Below are 17905 nucleotides of genomic sequence, written 5' to 3' on the forward strand. Positions count from 1 at the left end.
CAGGTAAGTCTTGCTTTTAAAAGGTAGTTGTCATGCATATTTTCATGATTCAGTTGTATGCATCAAGAACAGATGAGTAACACATTTTGCTTAGTTGTAGGTATTTGTTTTTTCCTCTAAAGCTGGCTGTTTCAGATCATTATGCTTGCTTAGAAGACTAACTTTTAAGGCATTTGCTATCTTTAAGGTAGAGACAAAGAGGTAACAAATCTATAGAATAATCTAGATCTCTTCTTCTAGTAAACTATATTCCAATTGACTAGTTTCCAACACATGAAGTGAAATACTAGACTTCCTTGATGATAAACTGTACTGGGCATAATAACAAAGCAACAAGGTCTCATGTTCCGTTCCTTATTTGGGATGTCATATTGCTTGCTATATGTTCCGTGATGTCTTCAGCCATTTACTGGCTGAAAAGAGAGTTATTCAGTCATGTTTAAGATAACTATTACGTATAAAATTGTTAGAGTACATGTTTTATCAAAAAGAAGTGTTTTGTCATTGTTGGCAACATATACTCTATGTATTTCACTTTTTTTTTTGGATGGGTAGCAGTTACTATTTATTTTAAAAGTCAAGTTTTAATGGATTCTAATGTTACAATATGACTGAATTGTGGAAAAATAAATTAATCTGCAAATAGCTTCTATAGGAGTAATATCCTTGCAGAGTTTTTGACTGGAATGTCAGACTGAGCAGTGCGGAGCTTGATTTTTGAGATATCATCTTTGACCCTTGTTTGTATTCCTAGCATTTAAATTTGTGTGTGTAGGTTTTGGAGGTTTTCTGTCAAAGTACAGTAAGTTGTATTAACATTTGAATACAAGCTCAAGCCAGTACAGCTTGCATTTCTGTGGTTAAAAACTGGCAGCTAATTCAGAGCAAAATGAAATCCAAGTTAGTAACGGCAAGAGAGATTAAAAGGAAGCTCTGCTACTGTGTTTTCTTTATGATCAGGTTTTGAAGTTCTGTTTGCTGAACTGACTTTCTGTCATCAGAAGAGTATTTTACTTAAAAGAAAAATGAAAATCCAGACATACTCAGAAGTACTTGAAGTGCATCATATTCTTAAACAAGATAGTCTTACTTACTGTCTTTTTTTTCTTTCCCCAGGATGATTGTCTTGTGAAAGTATGGTACAATACAGACACTTGGCGATCAGCCGTAACACCACCTGGCGCAAGTCCAGAAAAACAAGCAAAAGAAGTTGATTTTTCATTTGTTTATTTGGCTCATCCTCGATCAGTAAATGCATTTTCATGGAGGAAGACCAGTAAATTCATGCCACGGTCAGTAGTTCTAATAACCTGAGGTTTGTAAATTGCCCAAAAAAACCCCAAACTGTACAGTCTTCCCAGCTGTACAGTCAACAGTCACACAAGTTGTACAGTTTACTTCAGTTAATAATTGAGTTTGCACACCTGGTAAGCATCCTTTTACCTGAGAAAGAACTGGAAAGATAGAAAGGGAGTCCCACAGACTGGCTTAGAGATTGGACTAAATATAAAATCAGCTCTTGTAAAATTATCTCTCTTTGCATCTTCTTGATAGCACTGTCTTAAATGACCGTTCATGCATTTGATCCCAGCTTGTTCCTCTCTTTCTGTCCTAATGGAATCAGAGCAATTCAAAAGTCCTGTCACTTTATGTCATCTTTCTCACACATTCAAATATTTCCGTGTCTTTTAATTTATTTTTCTACCTAGTACAAAACTAGACCTCTGTCAGAAACAGTATTTGGAAATTGAATTAAAATGATCATTTGGAATTGGTATTTTGGTTTGATTTTTTTTTGTGTGTGTGTGTGTTCTGATGATTCCTAAATGACCTGTCCCTAGTTTTCACCAGAAATTGCAATCTCAAACTAAAGTAGCGTTAGCAATTTTGTGCCCTGCAACCATCTTTTTGCCATATTATTCCAAATAGTAGCAATTTGAATTCTGCATACGTTCTGTGTGTTTAAGCAAGTTTATGCAGTCTTTTGTACCAACCTTTAAGTAGAAGACTCTTCATAAAGCCATTACTGTAGTCCTTAAATCAGTTTTGAAAATCCACCTACTCCATGATGCCTAAGGGAGTTTGCTGCTGGACAGTCCAGTCAGACGATCCATACGGTTTTTGAGTCTTAACTAAAACTAAATTGTGAACTTACATGAACTGGAAATCTGATATCTGCATAGTTTTTTTCAGTGCCTAGTTTAGGTTAATTGGATTTTTTGGATATATATATAAAAAACACAAATTGCATTTGGAGAAATAGTAATTAAGAAAAGCTTGTAGTTTTAAATTGGCTGTTCTATTCCTGGTATTACCCTGGTTTCTCTGTTTTGGATATATGATTTTGTAAGTGCTATATAGCAGTAAGATCTGGGGAATTGAGAACAGTATCCAGAATATGATTAGCTTTTTATGTGAAGGACTTTGAAAAGAAAAACATAAATCTTGCTGTTTCAGCTATGACTAATTCTGTAAATTGAAATCCATGATCTGGTGTTGCACAGTTGTGTAATGAAGTTTGAAGTAATTTATATTCAGATATTTGAATAGATATGAAAGCCTTTCATACATCATTTGTTTTTCTAAGAATATATTGTTGAGTTTTTCTTTCCTTAGTATCTTTAAGTTACTTGGTGCAATTCTGAAAACTGATAATGTAAAACTGTTTGGTACTGTTGCTTTATTTTGATACTATGTGATAGTAGGCAGCTTCTTCACATCTTAAATTTTCTTTCATTAGTGGTGCTGTCTGCAATGTACTCCTGACTTGCTGTAAGGATAATGTTTGTCGTCTCTGGGCAGAGACTTTGTTACCCAATGACAGTCTGTTGTATGGTGGAGGATACAACAATTGGACTGAACTAGTGAACTTCACAAATAACTTCAAGAGAAATACTTCAAGTAAGGAAAAAGCGCAAAATGCTTTAGAGGTAAGAAGTGGAATTGAACAGTGAGAATAAATACATGTACACACATATAATTTTAGACAGGAATGTAATTAGTAACTCGAACACGTATCATAAGCTGAAATCCTTTATGCCATAGATGTGCATAAAATGTTATAAAATAGTGAATTTACTTTAAATCTTCCTTAGGAAGGCTGTGCTGACAGCTGTTCTGCTGAGTTTTCACATTAGGAGACACACTGTCTTCTAATACTGCCTATTTTGCTTTGGTAACTGAAGCAAAGTGCTTTGCAGTATCTAGTTCAAAGGGCTAGGAGCAGTATGGAGCACATACTGCATATAGGTTATGTGAAACCCACTAATGATGCTGCCTTAAAATGTATGGTAGGGGCTCAGTTGTTACCTCTAAAGTTGTGGGACCTCTCTGGCTTGTGCAAGTGGAAAAACAGTGATAAAATGGAGGGAAGAAAGATGGCCTTGTTGTCTTTCTGCTGTGGTCCTCAAGTAGAGCAGACTGCTCATAAGCTGTATCTCTAAGGCAGATGATCTTTACCGGATAGTGTTTTCTAAACAGTGGGAAGTAGAGTGAAGGTGAAGCATTAGTCTCCTACAAAGCTATGTAGAGAGTATGTGGATATTGTGCTCTTATCTTAATGGAGTGATGTATTTAGCACAATCATGGTGCTTTCTTAGCGCATGTGGCACAGATGAAAAATATGACAGGCTGAAAGGCACAACACAGCCAAGAAAAAATATTCAAAGTGGGGAAGGGAAAGGAAGTTGGAGACAGTTCTGTGTTCCTGTTGAAAATAAGAGGCAATATTAGAGATTAGAAATAACAATTACATAAAAATTGGGAGAAAACTATTTTACGTGAGCATGCTGTGGTAAGATGCAAAGGATAGCAAGTGAAAAAGAACACCAAGAGTGTAATACCATCCTTAATACAAACTCTGTACCTTTTGGTGCCTATATGGACATCTACAGCGCAATGGCCTTGAACTGTACAGTATGTGAGACTTTTTAATACTGGCATAGTCAATCTATTGAATATTATTTTTTCCCTTGGAAACATCTATTTGCATAAAGGGGGGAAGACCTTAAAACTCATTGGGCCCTTATGGCGGGAGTGGAAGTACTGATCCAATCAGATCCAAAGTACTTAACCTGTTTTTCAGACTTTGAAATGAGATCATTCAGATTTGCTGGATTTTTTTTCAGAATCTTGAATAAGTATGGTATATGTTTATGAAACACAATAGTATTTTCTGTTTAAGTATAAAAACTGTATGAACATTGTCTGCATGCTGAAATATGAGGCAGTTACTGTGTCAAGGTACTGTATAGGCCTTCATAAATGTGTCTGAAGGCACTGGTATCTCTCTACTGCAGACACAACCCGAATACTTTAATTTTTGCGGGAAACTCCACTGATGCTTTAAAGTAATTTTTAGACTGAAAAATTTTGTTCCCAAGTATCTAGAAAACCACTTACAGGTGAAATCTGCTTTTTCTTTTTGAAAGGAATTAAAAATGACACCTTATTCTTCATGCAGTTAAACCTGAGGCACTTCCGACGAGGAAGGAGGAGGTCGGGTGCTGTCGTAGCACATACTGGATATGCTCCCCATCAGCAAGATGCCCATGAAGTTCATAGGAACATCCCTCCTCATGCAAATGCACTTTGTCACTTCCATATTGCTGCCAGCATCAATCCAGCCACAGGTAAGAAGTGTAAATCCTTGTTACAGGGTGAGCTACAATTTCTGTTAGGTCTGTGTTGTCTGTGTAAGCTTAACTGGCTCAAATGTATTTGTACAGTATTTACATGGTAATGCAAAATTACTAGCATGTTGGTTTCATTTAATGCATGGAAGAATCTTCTTCTACAGTAATGAAATGATGTGAATAGATTTCCTCTACAGTAATGCTGTCTTTCATCTTTGGTCATCTTTTAACCGAGATTCACAGTCTGAGATGCAGAAGGCTAAGTATTTGTAACTGGAGTTACAAATTTACTGGGAATTGTGTATGTTACTGGGAGCACATTGATAAATAAAAAATTTCCAAGCTTCTTAAAATGAGTACCTGACACTAAGTGTCTGAAATAACCGCACACCCCTGTACTTCTGTTCTGTCTCTGAACCAAGCAAAACATGCCCTCATCTTGTGTTCCACGAACTTTAATATTCTCTTGCACTCAAGCAGTATGTTGATAGGCATTAAGGAAAATCCCCTATAGTCGCTAATATTTCTGTCTTCATAATTGTTTATGTATGCTGAAAATGAATTGCATGTCTGCTCATTGAATAGAAATACAATATTGAATGGCCTTTCATTAAGGTTTTATTGCTGTGATGTGATTTCCTGTGTCTAGACTTAATGAGCAAACATACTATATAATCCTTTTCTTAAACTAGTTAAGCTGTGTCTTATAAATATTATTTTTAAATTGGTTTTTTGTTCCTACTGACCCTTGTTTGAAAGACCAATTTTGACATAAAGGCGTTCATGATTAGTTCATATTTGTACCTGTACAGTCTTTGGTATGATTATAAAGAATTATTGGTTTCCATTACCATTGCTGGGCTAAGCAAGCTGTAAACACTTCTTCCTGTAAGATTAGAGTTAGTCTTCACCCCTTTTAGTATTGCTTTATGTTTCTTGTAACAGATATGACTAGAATCACATCCAGCCTACCAAAAGGAAACTGCCTGCAGTTTGGTGCTGTACCATCAATGCTATCCTATTTCTACAGGAAGTGTCCCAGTCATTATATATGTTACTACCCAATGTCATAAATGAAAATGTCTCCAAAGCTTTTTGGAGATTTGTAGTTCTCCTCTGCATTTCTGCATCTTCAAATTGTACAAGGACCTAGATAACATCTTCATGTGGCTAGCGCGTAATCTTTCACTATCTTTTTATTTTGTCTACTCTTAATGGACTTCTTTCCTTGTTTGTTTACACGTAATAACTAAGTAAACTTTAATTTTGCTTTTAATAGTCTTTGCAATATAAATGTGCCCCACAGCAAACTCACAGAATGGGAATAAAAATAATTTTGGAAAAGAATGGTAAAAGGTTTTCCTAGGTGTGTAACACTTGTCTTTGGCCTTTTTAATCTTGTATTCCTTCTATGTTATCTGTATTAATATTATCTATCTTGATACTGTCTTTTGGATCACTTAATCTTTAACTTGGTAGATTGGAGGATAACAGGTTGTCCTTTAATGCAGAACCTCTGTTCGAAGTAACTTTCACATCTTAAATCTTAATTTAAAGAATATTTCTTCTCCCTCACAGTCAAGTCCTTAAGTACCTCAGTCTAACCAGATTCTCTACGTAGTCCTTTTAGTGTGCCCTTTTGAAATTAAATTATATCTGGAAACCTAATTGTATTTTCTTTCATTTAATTTAAACCAAATTGGTTTATGATCTCTCACTTGAAAATTTGCCCTTATTACAACAGTCAGAGTACTTGATAAAAACTAAGGCGAAAGCAGCTTTATCCCTCATTCACTTCACTTTTTGAAGAATAATGCTGTCGTATAAAAGAAATGTCTTTTTAATTTTTATTGTATTTGTGTTCTGTTGTTAATTTTGAAACTAATTTTACTGTAGCAACAAAACCCTTGAGACCTTCTTTTATACTAGAGTGTTATTTAAACTGGTATTCAGCCTGGATGGAGTTCAGTGAAAGGAATAAGCAGTGGTTGTAAAGGCAAAATTATCTCTAGGCAAATCCAGAAAAAGTTATTGAATCCAATTACTTTAGAAGTTTTCTTGAAAGGGTGAATGTGATTTATGAAGCAAATAGAAATTCACTAAGGATTTTGTCCAGAGCTGAGCATCAGTTAGAAGTTGGTAGTTCTGAGGTAGGAGAATGGGAATAAAAGTGATTTCTTCAGCGATCTTTTGATATATACTCAAAATACATAATTTGTAACCTAATCTGAAAAATCCTCTTTCCAGTTCACCTTCTTATTCACGTTTACTATAGTTTTGTCTTCCAAAGAGAGGTCAACAGAATTCTTCCCTCCAAGTTCTGTTTTTGTCAAATGTATTACAATATTTTTGAGACTGACATTAATTGGCCTTTTTAGGGAGACAGACTGTATGTCTTAAATACTCGGTGCTCTTCTTGCCCCCCTCCCCTGCTGCGTCCCCTCCTCACCACAAAATTGCTGGTAGTCATGGTGGTCCTTCTGTCTGTGCGCTCTCAGTTACCATTTTCTTAGGCTAGACTGGAGGGTAGGTAATTCAAAGCCATCACTAGCTTTAAAAAAAAACCAAAAACAAACGAGAATTGGAGTGAAAAGTATTTTGTCTCCCAGGGCATGGAATTTAAGTAAAGTAATAAATAGGGAGCAGAAGGGGATGACAATATATATGAAGACTTTTAGGTTGAGCTTCTAGCATGTTGCTGTATGGCCCATATGAGGAAACTGCAGTAAATCACCTAGCTGCTTTTTAGCCACACTTAATTTAGATTATGTTACTCTGCAGCAGTCTGATACTTGCTTCTGTCACTTACTTTGTGATTACTGCTTTATTTTCAAAGCCACCTGGGTCACCAAGTAGCATCATAGGGCAATGTAAAATAATAACAGAATCTATAGGAATCAGAAATCCTGGCTTTATATGAGGGTGTTACAGAGTCACTGTACTAGTGTCATATGTGCTCCTTGATTACAGTGTATACCTACTGCAGCCTCCATTGTGGACTAAATGTTGGGAAATTTTGCTTAAATTATGAGCTGTAGTAGCAAAAGACGAGATAAATTAACTTGAATAGACAGTGTTACATCATGAAGATGTAACAGTGCAGGGCCATAATGTAATCTTAATGTAAGCATACCAAAGAGCCTCCCTGTGGAAAATCTCTTGTGGTAGCAGTCAAGCAATTTAATACTGAAAGTAGATGATGTTGGTGAAATGAATGACAAGTGGCAATACACTTAGTATATTTTTTTTTCATGGTAGGATTTCTGTTTAAAAACAATTTCTCTAAAATTATTTTTTGACCAAACTACTTGGTTTTCAAAAATATCAACATCTTTTTCTGGTAGATATTCCTCTACTCCCTTCTATCACATCTCTGAGTCTTGGTGAAAATGAAGAAAAAAGTGGACCTTTTGTTGTGCACTGGCTAAACAATAAAGAACTTCATTTTACCTTATCCATGGAAGTATTTTTGCAACAACTTAAAAAGAGTTTTGAACATCATTCTCCTGAGACTAACACTGAGGAATCTAATCAAATGGATGGCAGATCAGAAGAAGGTAAAAGTCTTATCATAGACAAATGGCTTTAATTTTACAAAGTAATTTGTAATGTTCTTTCATGTGAAGTAAGAGGTAGGCAAATTGACATGTAGGGATACAATCAGATCACAGTAGCATTTCTATGCATTTCCTTCCCTTACGCTGGAAGTACCTAAGTGACTTTTAAAGATCTGTATCCAGAAATTCTAAATTTGTTTATGGTTGTTCCAGAGATTCTGAGTTATTTATGCTGAAAACTGTATTACTTAGGCCGATCTGGAGGCCTTTGCGTGAAAGTTCTATTTTAACCTGTTTAGGGAAGCAGGTGCAACTTTAGAATTAACTTTCTTTTTTTTTAATATTAATGTATACCTAATCTAAATAGCTTTATTCTATAACATAGTATAGTCAATTAGTTTAAATGTCTGCAGTTTGGAGATGACTGCTTTTGTTCTGCCTGCGCATGCAAAAATTTGTATATAATGGGGAAAAATAAAAGTATTTCAAATTAAGGTTTGTTAGTCATTGACTGAGGTCCAGTAGAGGATTTCTGGTTAAAATTTTCATTATTTTAAATTTGTGCTTATTTGAGTGGTTTATAAAAGGCCTGAAAGGTGCTCCAATGCCTGAATAACACTGCTTGCTATACTTCTGCTTTTGAATGTAATATATATATCTCTGTGTGTTCTAGAAGTTGAAGAAAATGGAGATGAACAAAAAGGAAACCAAGAAAAGAAGGAACTGGCTGATGAGAAAACTACTGCAAATTCAAGCCTGGTTCCTTTATCTTCTGCTATTATTGATCATGAAATTGAAGTACTGCTTTCTGAATGGAGTAAAAATGCTGACATGCTATTCAGTATACATCCTATGGATGGTTCACTGCTGGTATGGCATGTGGACTGGCTAGATGAATACCAGCCTGGCATGTTTCGCCAGGTGCAGGTACTTCATTTTTTCTGGATTATGCGTTGCTATTCAGTGAGAAGCATGATGAGAAAATAACTTTAATACTTATTCTTTCTCCCTTTCTTAAAATTCCAGGTGTCATTTGTCTCAAGAATTCCTGTTGCATTTCCGACGGGTGATGCAAACTCTCTTTGTAGAAGTATAGTGATGTATGCTTGTACCAAAAATGTTGACTTAGCTATTCAACAAGGCAAACAAAAGCCTCCTGGCCTTACTCGATCTTCATCTATGCTTATCTCTTCTGGACACAGTAAATCAACCAACAGTTTAAAACTAAGTATCTTCACACCCAATGTTATGATGATTTCCAAACATGCAGATGGGTCATTGAACCAGTGGCTAGTGAGTTTTGCTGAGGAATCTGCTTTTTCAACTGTACTCAGTATTTCACATAAATCCCGATATTGTGGTCACCGTTTTCATCTTAATGACTTGGCTTGCCACTCCGTATTGCCACTGCTGCTTACAACCTCACATCACAATGCTCTAATTTCACCAGATGTTGAGAACGCAAAACAGGCAAATGATTCTTTAAAGTCTCAGGAGTCACCAGTAAGACTTCAGAGTAGAGGCAATGCAGATGTAACATCCCAGGATCCCAACGCGGTTTACAGTGAACTTATTCTTTGGAGAGTTGACCCTGTTGGGCCTTTGTCCTTTTCTGGTGGAGTTTCTGAACTTGCTCGGATCAATTCTCTCCATGTTTCAGCTTTTTCTAATGTTGCATGGCTGCCCACACTTATACCCAGCTATTGCCTTGGTGAGTTTGGTTTCCTGATTTGTGAAGTGTTCTAGAAAAAAAGAATATAACCTAATAATGCTATTAAATAGATAATGTAGATATACTTGAATGCATTGGAAAAAATGTTAAGCATGGGTCCTTTATTTCACGAATTTCCAAGCTGCTGATAGTTGGAAATGGTTTATTCCTGTGTGAAGAATTGCTGTGTTCTTCTGCCTTCTTCTGTGTATTTGATATTTTAGGAGCTAATGCAGTAAAGTTCTTACATGCTAGTGCATACTTCAGAATGTGTTAAACACTTAAAGCAGGGGTAGATTTTGCTCAGTTTGCAAATGGGTTTCTCATTTCCTTTTATATACTTTGATTTGGTTGCTGAGCGCAGCATTAAACTTTGTAGTTCTTGCTTGTAAACAGAAATTAATGAGAGAATTTTTCTTACACTATATTGTTTTCTTTCATAATGTCAAAATTGTCTCTTGCCAAAAAAAGGGAGCAAGTTGGTGTTTGAATATTTGAGCACTTTGTGCATTCTTATTTTTCAGGTGCATACTGTAATTCTCCAAGTGCCTGCTTTGTGGCTAGTGACGGACAGCATTTGAGATTATATCAAGCTGTAATAGATGCTAAGAAACTTTTGTGTGAGCTCTCCAATCCAGAAATTTCTGTAAGTGAAAAGCTGTCTCAAGTTTTTGGAGGTTGGAACTTCATTTAGTAGCACTAGTTTCAGACTTGTTGGTAACTGACTAAGCTGGTTGCTGAGGAGTTCACATTGTAGCCATACTGCAATTCCAGTTAATCTCAAACTTTGCATATTGAGGTGGGTCAGTGTTTCGTTGGGAAATACCTCTGAAACACTTGCACTACAAGGAGTAATAACAGAGCAACAAACCGTGTGTGTGCATTGTCCATCCTAAGGAGAAGTTGAGACGACAATGCAGCTTGGGGAAAGAACAATACACTGCTGAATGCGAGGCTTTCCAGATGGGAGATGCAAGTTCTTGTGACCTTTCAGCCATTGAAAACAATGTGGCTCTTGATAAAACTGGAAATGTTACCTGTGTTCTTGGTGGATTGCAACCAGTGTATATATAATGTTTTAGTTAACATTTGCTTGGTGATGTTGCACCTATCTAGCAGGCTGTGCCACAGAAATGCAAAAAACTGAGTTAACGACCATTCCCCTGACTCTTTTTAAACAGAAATATGTTGGTGAAGTTTTTAACATCATAAGTCAGCAATCTACGGCTCGCCCAGGATGTATCATTGAACTGGATGCTATCACAGAGCTTGTGAGACCTTTTTCTGTACTCATTTTATACCATAATTAGCTTGTTTGAAAAGTGTTAATAATAGGGCTAGCTCTCCATCAAGTAAAGATGAGGTATTTAAAGGTAGATTCTGACATATACTTGCTTTTGGTTTCATAGTATGAAAAAAATGAGTAACGAAGGTGCATTTTCTTGAGAAATCTTTCATTGATGTGTATAATTTAACAATCAAGTTAAGTTGCTCCCTAATCCACGTTAGGGAGCAATCATAAGCAGCACACTCCATGATGTTCAGTTCTTATGTGTGTTTTTACTTTATTAGCATGGCAGGAAAACGCAGTTATTCCATGTTTTTCAAGAAGACTTCATATTAAATAACCAGGAGAAGAAAATACCCGAAAAGAAGAACAATTTATCAGACTCTGGTAAAGAATTCTTTTTCATAGAACGTTGGAGACAAAGTATTGTATTTTTCATTCCACAGAGGAAAAAGAACTTGTAATATAGCTTTTAGCATTTTAAGGTCAAATACCTTACTCTATTTGAGATCTTTATATACCAAAGAAGAAAATCTAGTCTAATGAAACTCATGGGTACTACTTTAAGTGTAGCGTGCAACCAGATTTAGGTAAAGAAGCTTAAATCATGAGATACCCATCATGTACTGTATTAAGCATTCCATTGCTGATACCTTTCTTACTTGAGAGGGAAAGGGTTTTAAATGTAGAGCCTGTAGCTGTAGGGTATGACATGGACAAAGGTTACTTGCATCCTTTCATGATGGATGTTCATCCTTTACATCAGCTAAGTACTGCTCCTCAGGCCTTGCGTTGTATAATAAATGGCAGGGGAAACAAATCCCCCAAAACACAACTATAAAATACAATACTATGAGTAGTGTGTGGATTTGTAGGTCTTAGGGCAGATCTGAATTGCTCTGGAGTAAATGATCAGTTTTCCTTGGTGGAGTCGGTCAGTGGTTGTGTTACACAGGCATCTCAATTTTGTTTTGTTCTGTTCCAATAAAATAATGTGGGAAAAAAGGGGCAGAGTAAAGTTTGTGATACCAAACCATCTGCAGTAGTAAAGGGAATGCTGAATAAAAGGAAGCAAAGTTGTGGAACAGTGTCAAAATGTTGCATAATAACTTGGTACGCAAAATTTATTTTTGTTAGAAGAAAAGGGAGACAGCTAGGGAAATACTACCGGAACTGTATATACATAGTGATCAATTCTGAATTAGCTGTTTCTAGTCGAGAAAGAGGTTTGGAGTAATGGAGATAATCTGTGAAAATGTCAACCCAATTCTGAGCAGAGGTCAAAAAACGCAAATGGGATGTTGAAAATTACGAACAAAATAGAGAACAAAAAGAAGTGTTACTCTACAGCGTAAATCTATTGTACATTTGCATCTGGAGTGCGATATACAGAAAGGACTTTAAAAGAAATATGGAAGCTATTTGGTCTTAGAAAAGGGCAACTGTGTGCATCTGTGTGTGTTCTGAAGGTCTATATGGATTGCTGCCATGTAAGAAACTGGGCTAAATGGATCCTTTGAAAAACTGTAAATTAGAAGTAATCGTTTGCATACATTCTAATTTGACAGAATTTTCAATAACTTTAAAGCTCCTTGGTTTTAAATCCCCATATAAGTATTTAGCTTATGTTGTTTTTAAAAAAAGAACAAATTCACTTGCATTTTTCTACAGTACCATAAGCAACCCAATGTCAAACCCACAGGGCAAATACAGCTTATTCTTGATCATGTTTTATGTAGATGCGCACCTAAAGAAGGGTTGGAGGAATCATGGAGGAAAGATGGTCACTAAACTAACTGTTCCTTCTTGGACCTAATGGCTTTACTTTGGTGCCAAGGAAGGAGAATGGCTGGGTGCCAGAAATGGACCCAGAAATGGGCTCCTACTGATACTACAACTCATGTTGTCGTTTCTCGGGGTGAAACTATAGCAAATAATTTCTTAGGAAGAAGCGCTGCACCTCTTGTGCATTCCAGACTTGTGCATATAGTCAGTCTGGCTGGGTTGTGATGGATAAGCCTGTCCGTTAGACCAGGCTATGACTTTCCCAACTGCTGACATGACATTTCTCCTGTAGATGTATCTTGTATACTTTTTATACATTAAAAGTCTAACCTCTGTCTAGCTCACTGTCTTAACTGTTACAGTTGCCAGTAACAGATAGCTAAGAAACTGTAAAAGACAAGCATGTAAAAGACAAAGAGGTAGAGCATGAGAGTACATTCTGGGATTTATCTTTAAACACAGCAAATTCAGGCAAATATTTTGTCCTTTCTAAAAGAAAGCATTGACAGTTCTTCATGTGTGTACCTATAATTGTAGTGGTTATTGCTTGTGATAAAACACTGCGAAAACCAATATAACAGAGTTGGATGTAGTCAGACCATTGCATTTCAGCATTCGTTCGTGATAGCTTAATATGATTATTTGCTAGCCAGCAAAATTTAGTTCTGCTTTCAGTTGAATAACCCCTAAGATCTTCCTGTTCTGAATTTCATCAGGAAACCAGCAGAATGGATTCTCTGAAAAATTCTACTTAATAGTAATAGAGTATACTCAAACCCATTCATTACTACATATGTGGCATTTACATTTGAAGTCAATTCCTGTCTCAGTAGGTAAGCCCTTTCTTGTAGTTTTCTGTTTAAAAAACAAAAGTCACTATCTTGTGAATATATCTGCTCTTCACGTATTATAAATTGTATTTCAGCTTTTTCAAAAGAACCTGCAATTCTTCTATTACAAGCTTTCATCACAACCCATTCTTTCTTGATTACTTCTTAATCTTCAGAATGCTAAAGCTTTTGAGTTCAGCATGAGCCCAAAGTTTGGAATTTTTTGTGCATTCTAAGGGCAAACATATTTCTCTGGTTTTAATACAGCCTAACAGTTCAGATGTTTTGCTTCTCAGAAGTTTTTGTTCTGTAATTTTTGAGTTTACACATAAGTTCTGAATTAGACGGTAGTCTGAAGCACTTAAACATCAGAGATACAATTTTGAAGTTCTGAAATCTGCTAGTTCTCTTTCAGACGACCAAACTACCACAAAAACTATGAAACTATTTAAGTAAGCTAAGATATACTTCAGTAGTTTTCTGTTAACATTTAAAGATTTTAAGAAAACATAAATCTGGCATTCACTACATACCAGAGGAATCTGTTATAATGCGTGTTTCTGTCATTTAAACCAAATTGGTATCTGTTGCTTTCAAAGGCAGAATTTCTTCAGTTATTTTAAGTATTATTGCAATTATTTTTATAAATTGGTGAGAAGACTAAAGATCCAAATTTTCTGATCAGCTTATACAATGAGGACGTTACTGATAAGGCTTTTCAGCCAACTTATTGGCCATCTTCATGTTCCAAATCCATCAAATTCATAATTCAACCTTTGAGTTTTATTTAAAAAAAAAAAAAGTAATGAAGCATTCATATCACATAATCTCTGACATCCTACATTTTAAGCAAATATTAACAAAACTTTTCTGAAAAATACTTTTTCCCAATTTGTAAGGTAAGACATGGAGGTCTTCATTTAATTTTCTCTAGCTCCAGGTATTTTGTGCTTCATGAAGTGTTAATTTCTGTGGATAACCACATACATACCTCTTCCGTCTGCAGTTTTGGTGTTTCTGGTTTGATTGTTTTAAGTCTGAAGAGTTTAAAGCTATAACTTCTCAGCAGTTCTAGGATTTCAGAAGTATTTAATCGGAGGTATGCTAGCATTTCTGTTTAAATCTCAATGTGGGAGCACATTTCATTAAAATGAAAGTAAAATTTTAAGTCGTGTTTTATCTGTCTTTTTGGAACTTTTAAGGTGAGTAAAATTACTTCTTAGGTTGAAAGAAATCCTTGACTTTTTTAAATTAACAATGCAAATTTTTTTAGATGAAAAGATAGATTCAAATACACCTGAAGTAGCAACACAAACGGAGGAATTGTATTCTTCACCAGATCCAGAGAAGATCCAATCACCTTTCACTCAAAAGTATCAGGCCTGCAGAGCAAACCTTCAGAGCACCAGCTGGCTTACTCTGTCTTCCAAAATGGTGTATAGTCAAGAGTTGAGTTTGCCAGAAGGAGTAGAGATAATAAGTGTAAAGCCATCAGCAGGTTTGTAATTTTTTTTAAAGAATAAAATAAGGAATCCTTGCCTTTCCGACTTTGGTCTTAAAATAGAAACAAAGTACGCTTGGTATTTGTTGTTAAAATGAAAACGCTTCTAGGTGGATCCAGAAGGTTAGCTAAAACTTGCTCCCCTGACTTTATATCTCAATCCTGGAACTAATAATAAAATAAAGCTTTTATTTAAGGTATAATATTTATTGAATTCCAGATTCTTGCAATAAAAGGAATTATAGAAACACAAATTTAGTTTTGCAGTCATTCATGAAATTTTTTGTAGGATCTATACTTAAACTTTAAGGCTTCCATCAGTAGTCTTTCCAAAAATATTTTACAAAGATTTTTGGATTTCTGAATAGGAAATGTTTGTTCAATGGGAGAGATGATAGATATTAATATTCAGGTTTAAATCATATAATTTGACTCCTTTGTAGAACATAACATGGAAACAAAGGGTAAAATGGGTTCGTAGTATTTTTGTCACGTTGTCTTTTTTGTGAAGCCCTGCAAACAACCATCTTTGTGAGGAAGTGCCAATATTTTTTTTGTTTCAGAATAATAAAATGATAACTGAATAAAAACGTCTTTACTTTTTCTGCTTGCTTTTTATTATTTCCCCGAATAAAAGTGTTTTGTTTTTTTTTTTTTAATTTTAGGACATCTGAGTTCTTCTTCCATATATCCTGTTTGTCGTGCACCATATCTGCTGGCTACTTCATGCTCTGATGGAAAAGTTCGATTCTGGAGATGCAGAGTTACCGCTGAATCATCAGCTTCTTCCATGCCAGAATGTAGTGCACATAGTGATGTTACATATGTATGGGAAGAATGGCCATTACTGATTGAGGATGGAGTTCTTAGTAGTAGTGCTATTAATGTTCCAGGAAGGCCAGCTGAAGTTAGCTGTGCACACACGAACAGGTTAGCAGTAGCATACAAGCACGTAACATCTAAAAATAGTCATCCTTCTCAAGATTTTATAATGGATGTTAGTATTTTTGAATGTGAATCTACAGGGGGTTCTTCCTGGATTCTAGAACAGACTCTTCACTTAGATGAAATAGGCACCATGTTAGACTCTGGTGTTAGTATTGATAGTAATTTAGTGGCATATAACCGACAAGACATTTCTCTGTCTCATGGTGGGAATATTATGCCCAGCACTAAGCACTTGGTACGCTTAGATTGGATGTCTAGGGAAGATGGTTCACATATTCTAACAGTGGGAATTGGATCAAAACTTTATATGTTTGGCCAGTTGTCTGGGAAAATGCAAGAACAAAATGGTAAGGAGATTGCAGCAATCTCCCATAGTGGCAGTACAAAGGCTACAACCCTTTCTAGGTTTGTTCTGCTGCGTTGTGTTGACTTGGTTTCATCTGTAGAGGGGTCGCCTCCTTTTCCAGTCTCCTTGTCTTGGGTGCGTGATGGCATTCTTGTAGTTGGAATGGATTGTGAAATGCATGTTTATTCCCAGTGGCAATCTCCTTCCAAGCAGGAACTAGTTAGTACAGATTCCTACAGTGGAAGTATGCCGTGTATAACTAGCTTAATGAAACAAAGCCAGTCAGCCGCCTCAGGTCTGCAGCCACCAAAGCGAACCTTGACCAGATCTATGACCAGCCTTGCACAGAAACTTAGTGGGAAAAGATCTGCCGGTGATCTGTCTACGGAAATGGAAGATTCTGGTCTTTTTGAAGCAGCTCATACATTATCTCCCACTTTACCTCAGTACCATCCATATCAACTGTTGGAACTCATGGATCTTGGTAAAGTACGTAGAGCAAAAGCCATTCTGTCCCATCTAGTGAAGTGCATTGCTGGAGAAGTTGTTGCTATAAATGAATCTGAACCTAATCATGATAAGAGGCTCAGATCTCTGACTATCAGTGCTAGTGGAAGTACTGCAAGAGATCCTAAAACATTCAGCAAAGCTGAGACTACAGACTATATCGAAATAGACTCTGTTCCACCATTGCCTTTGTATGCTCTGCTTGCTGCGGATGACGATTCGTCTCATTCCTGTTCAGAGAAGTCTAATAATCAAAATAGTCAAAATAAAAAAGATATGCCCAATGACAATTATGAAGATCTCTTTCAAAATACTGTTGTAAGTACAGATGAACTCGTTACATTTGATGCAGATGAAGACCATTCAAAATCAAAAGTCATTGATCTTTCTCAATACAGCCCAACTTACTTTGGACCAGAGCATGCTCAAGTTCTTTCTCGTCACTTGCTTCACTCAAGCTTGCCAGGTCTGACTAGGATGGAGCAAATGTCATTGATGGCCTTGGCAGATACAATTGCTACTACCAGTACTGACATTGGAGAAAGCAGAGACAGAAACCAGGGTAAGCTGTCTCTTCCAAGTTAAATGTACTACTGTGCTTCACAACTGTTTTGGGGAGTTTTTCCTATTTTGGAATATTTTTGTCATAGTTTTGCTTCATACTATAGCCTGTATTATTTACTGTGTCATCACAGTATTTACTGTTTAACTAAAGTTTCAAGACTTCAGATTTTCATAAAATCAAATTTTGTATTGCTAACTGTTAATGCCAATGTTAGTTTATCAGTCCACATACCA

The 17905-nt window shown here is 36.0% G+C and overlaps 1 protein-coding gene across 8 annotated transcripts in view; it reads left to right on the top strand.

The window, feature by feature from the left end:
* DMXL1 (Dmx like 1) overlaps nt 1-17905 on the top strand; it is an 84425-nt gene that overhangs the window by 23379 nt on the left and 43141 nt on the right. For 6 of the 8 annotated variants that reach the window (XM_075137737.1, XM_075137729.1, XM_075137736.1 and 3 more), the window contains 12 exons: nt 1117-1292; nt 2741-2930; nt 4463-4631; nt 7979-8191; nt 8865-9118; nt 9218-9902; nt 10427-10548; nt 11084-11173; nt 11475-11577; nt 13692-13808; nt 15079-15303; nt 15972-17669. In XM_075137737.1, the coding sequence (XP_074993838.1) occupies nt 1117-1292; nt 2741-2930; nt 4463-4631; nt 7979-8191; nt 8865-9118; nt 9218-9902; nt 10427-10548; nt 11084-11173; nt 11475-11577; nt 13692-13808; nt 15079-15303; nt 15972-17669 (4042 nt within the window). Of the gene's footprint in view, nt 1-1116; nt 1293-2740; nt 2931-4430; nt 4632-7978; nt 8192-8864; nt 9119-9217; nt 9903-10426; nt 10549-11083; nt 11174-11474; nt 11578-13691; nt 13809-15078; nt 15304-15971; nt 17670-17905 lie in introns of those variants that run through there. The other 2 variants (XM_075137730.1, XM_075137735.1) reach the window with 2 other exon arrangements.

The sequence above is a fragment of the Calonectris borealis genome, chromosome Z, assembly GCF_964195595.1.
Source record: "Calonectris borealis chromosome Z, bCalBor7.hap1.2, whole genome shotgun sequence".
Classification (NCBI taxonomy): Eukaryota; Metazoa; Chordata; class Aves; order Procellariiformes; family Procellariidae; genus Calonectris; species Calonectris borealis.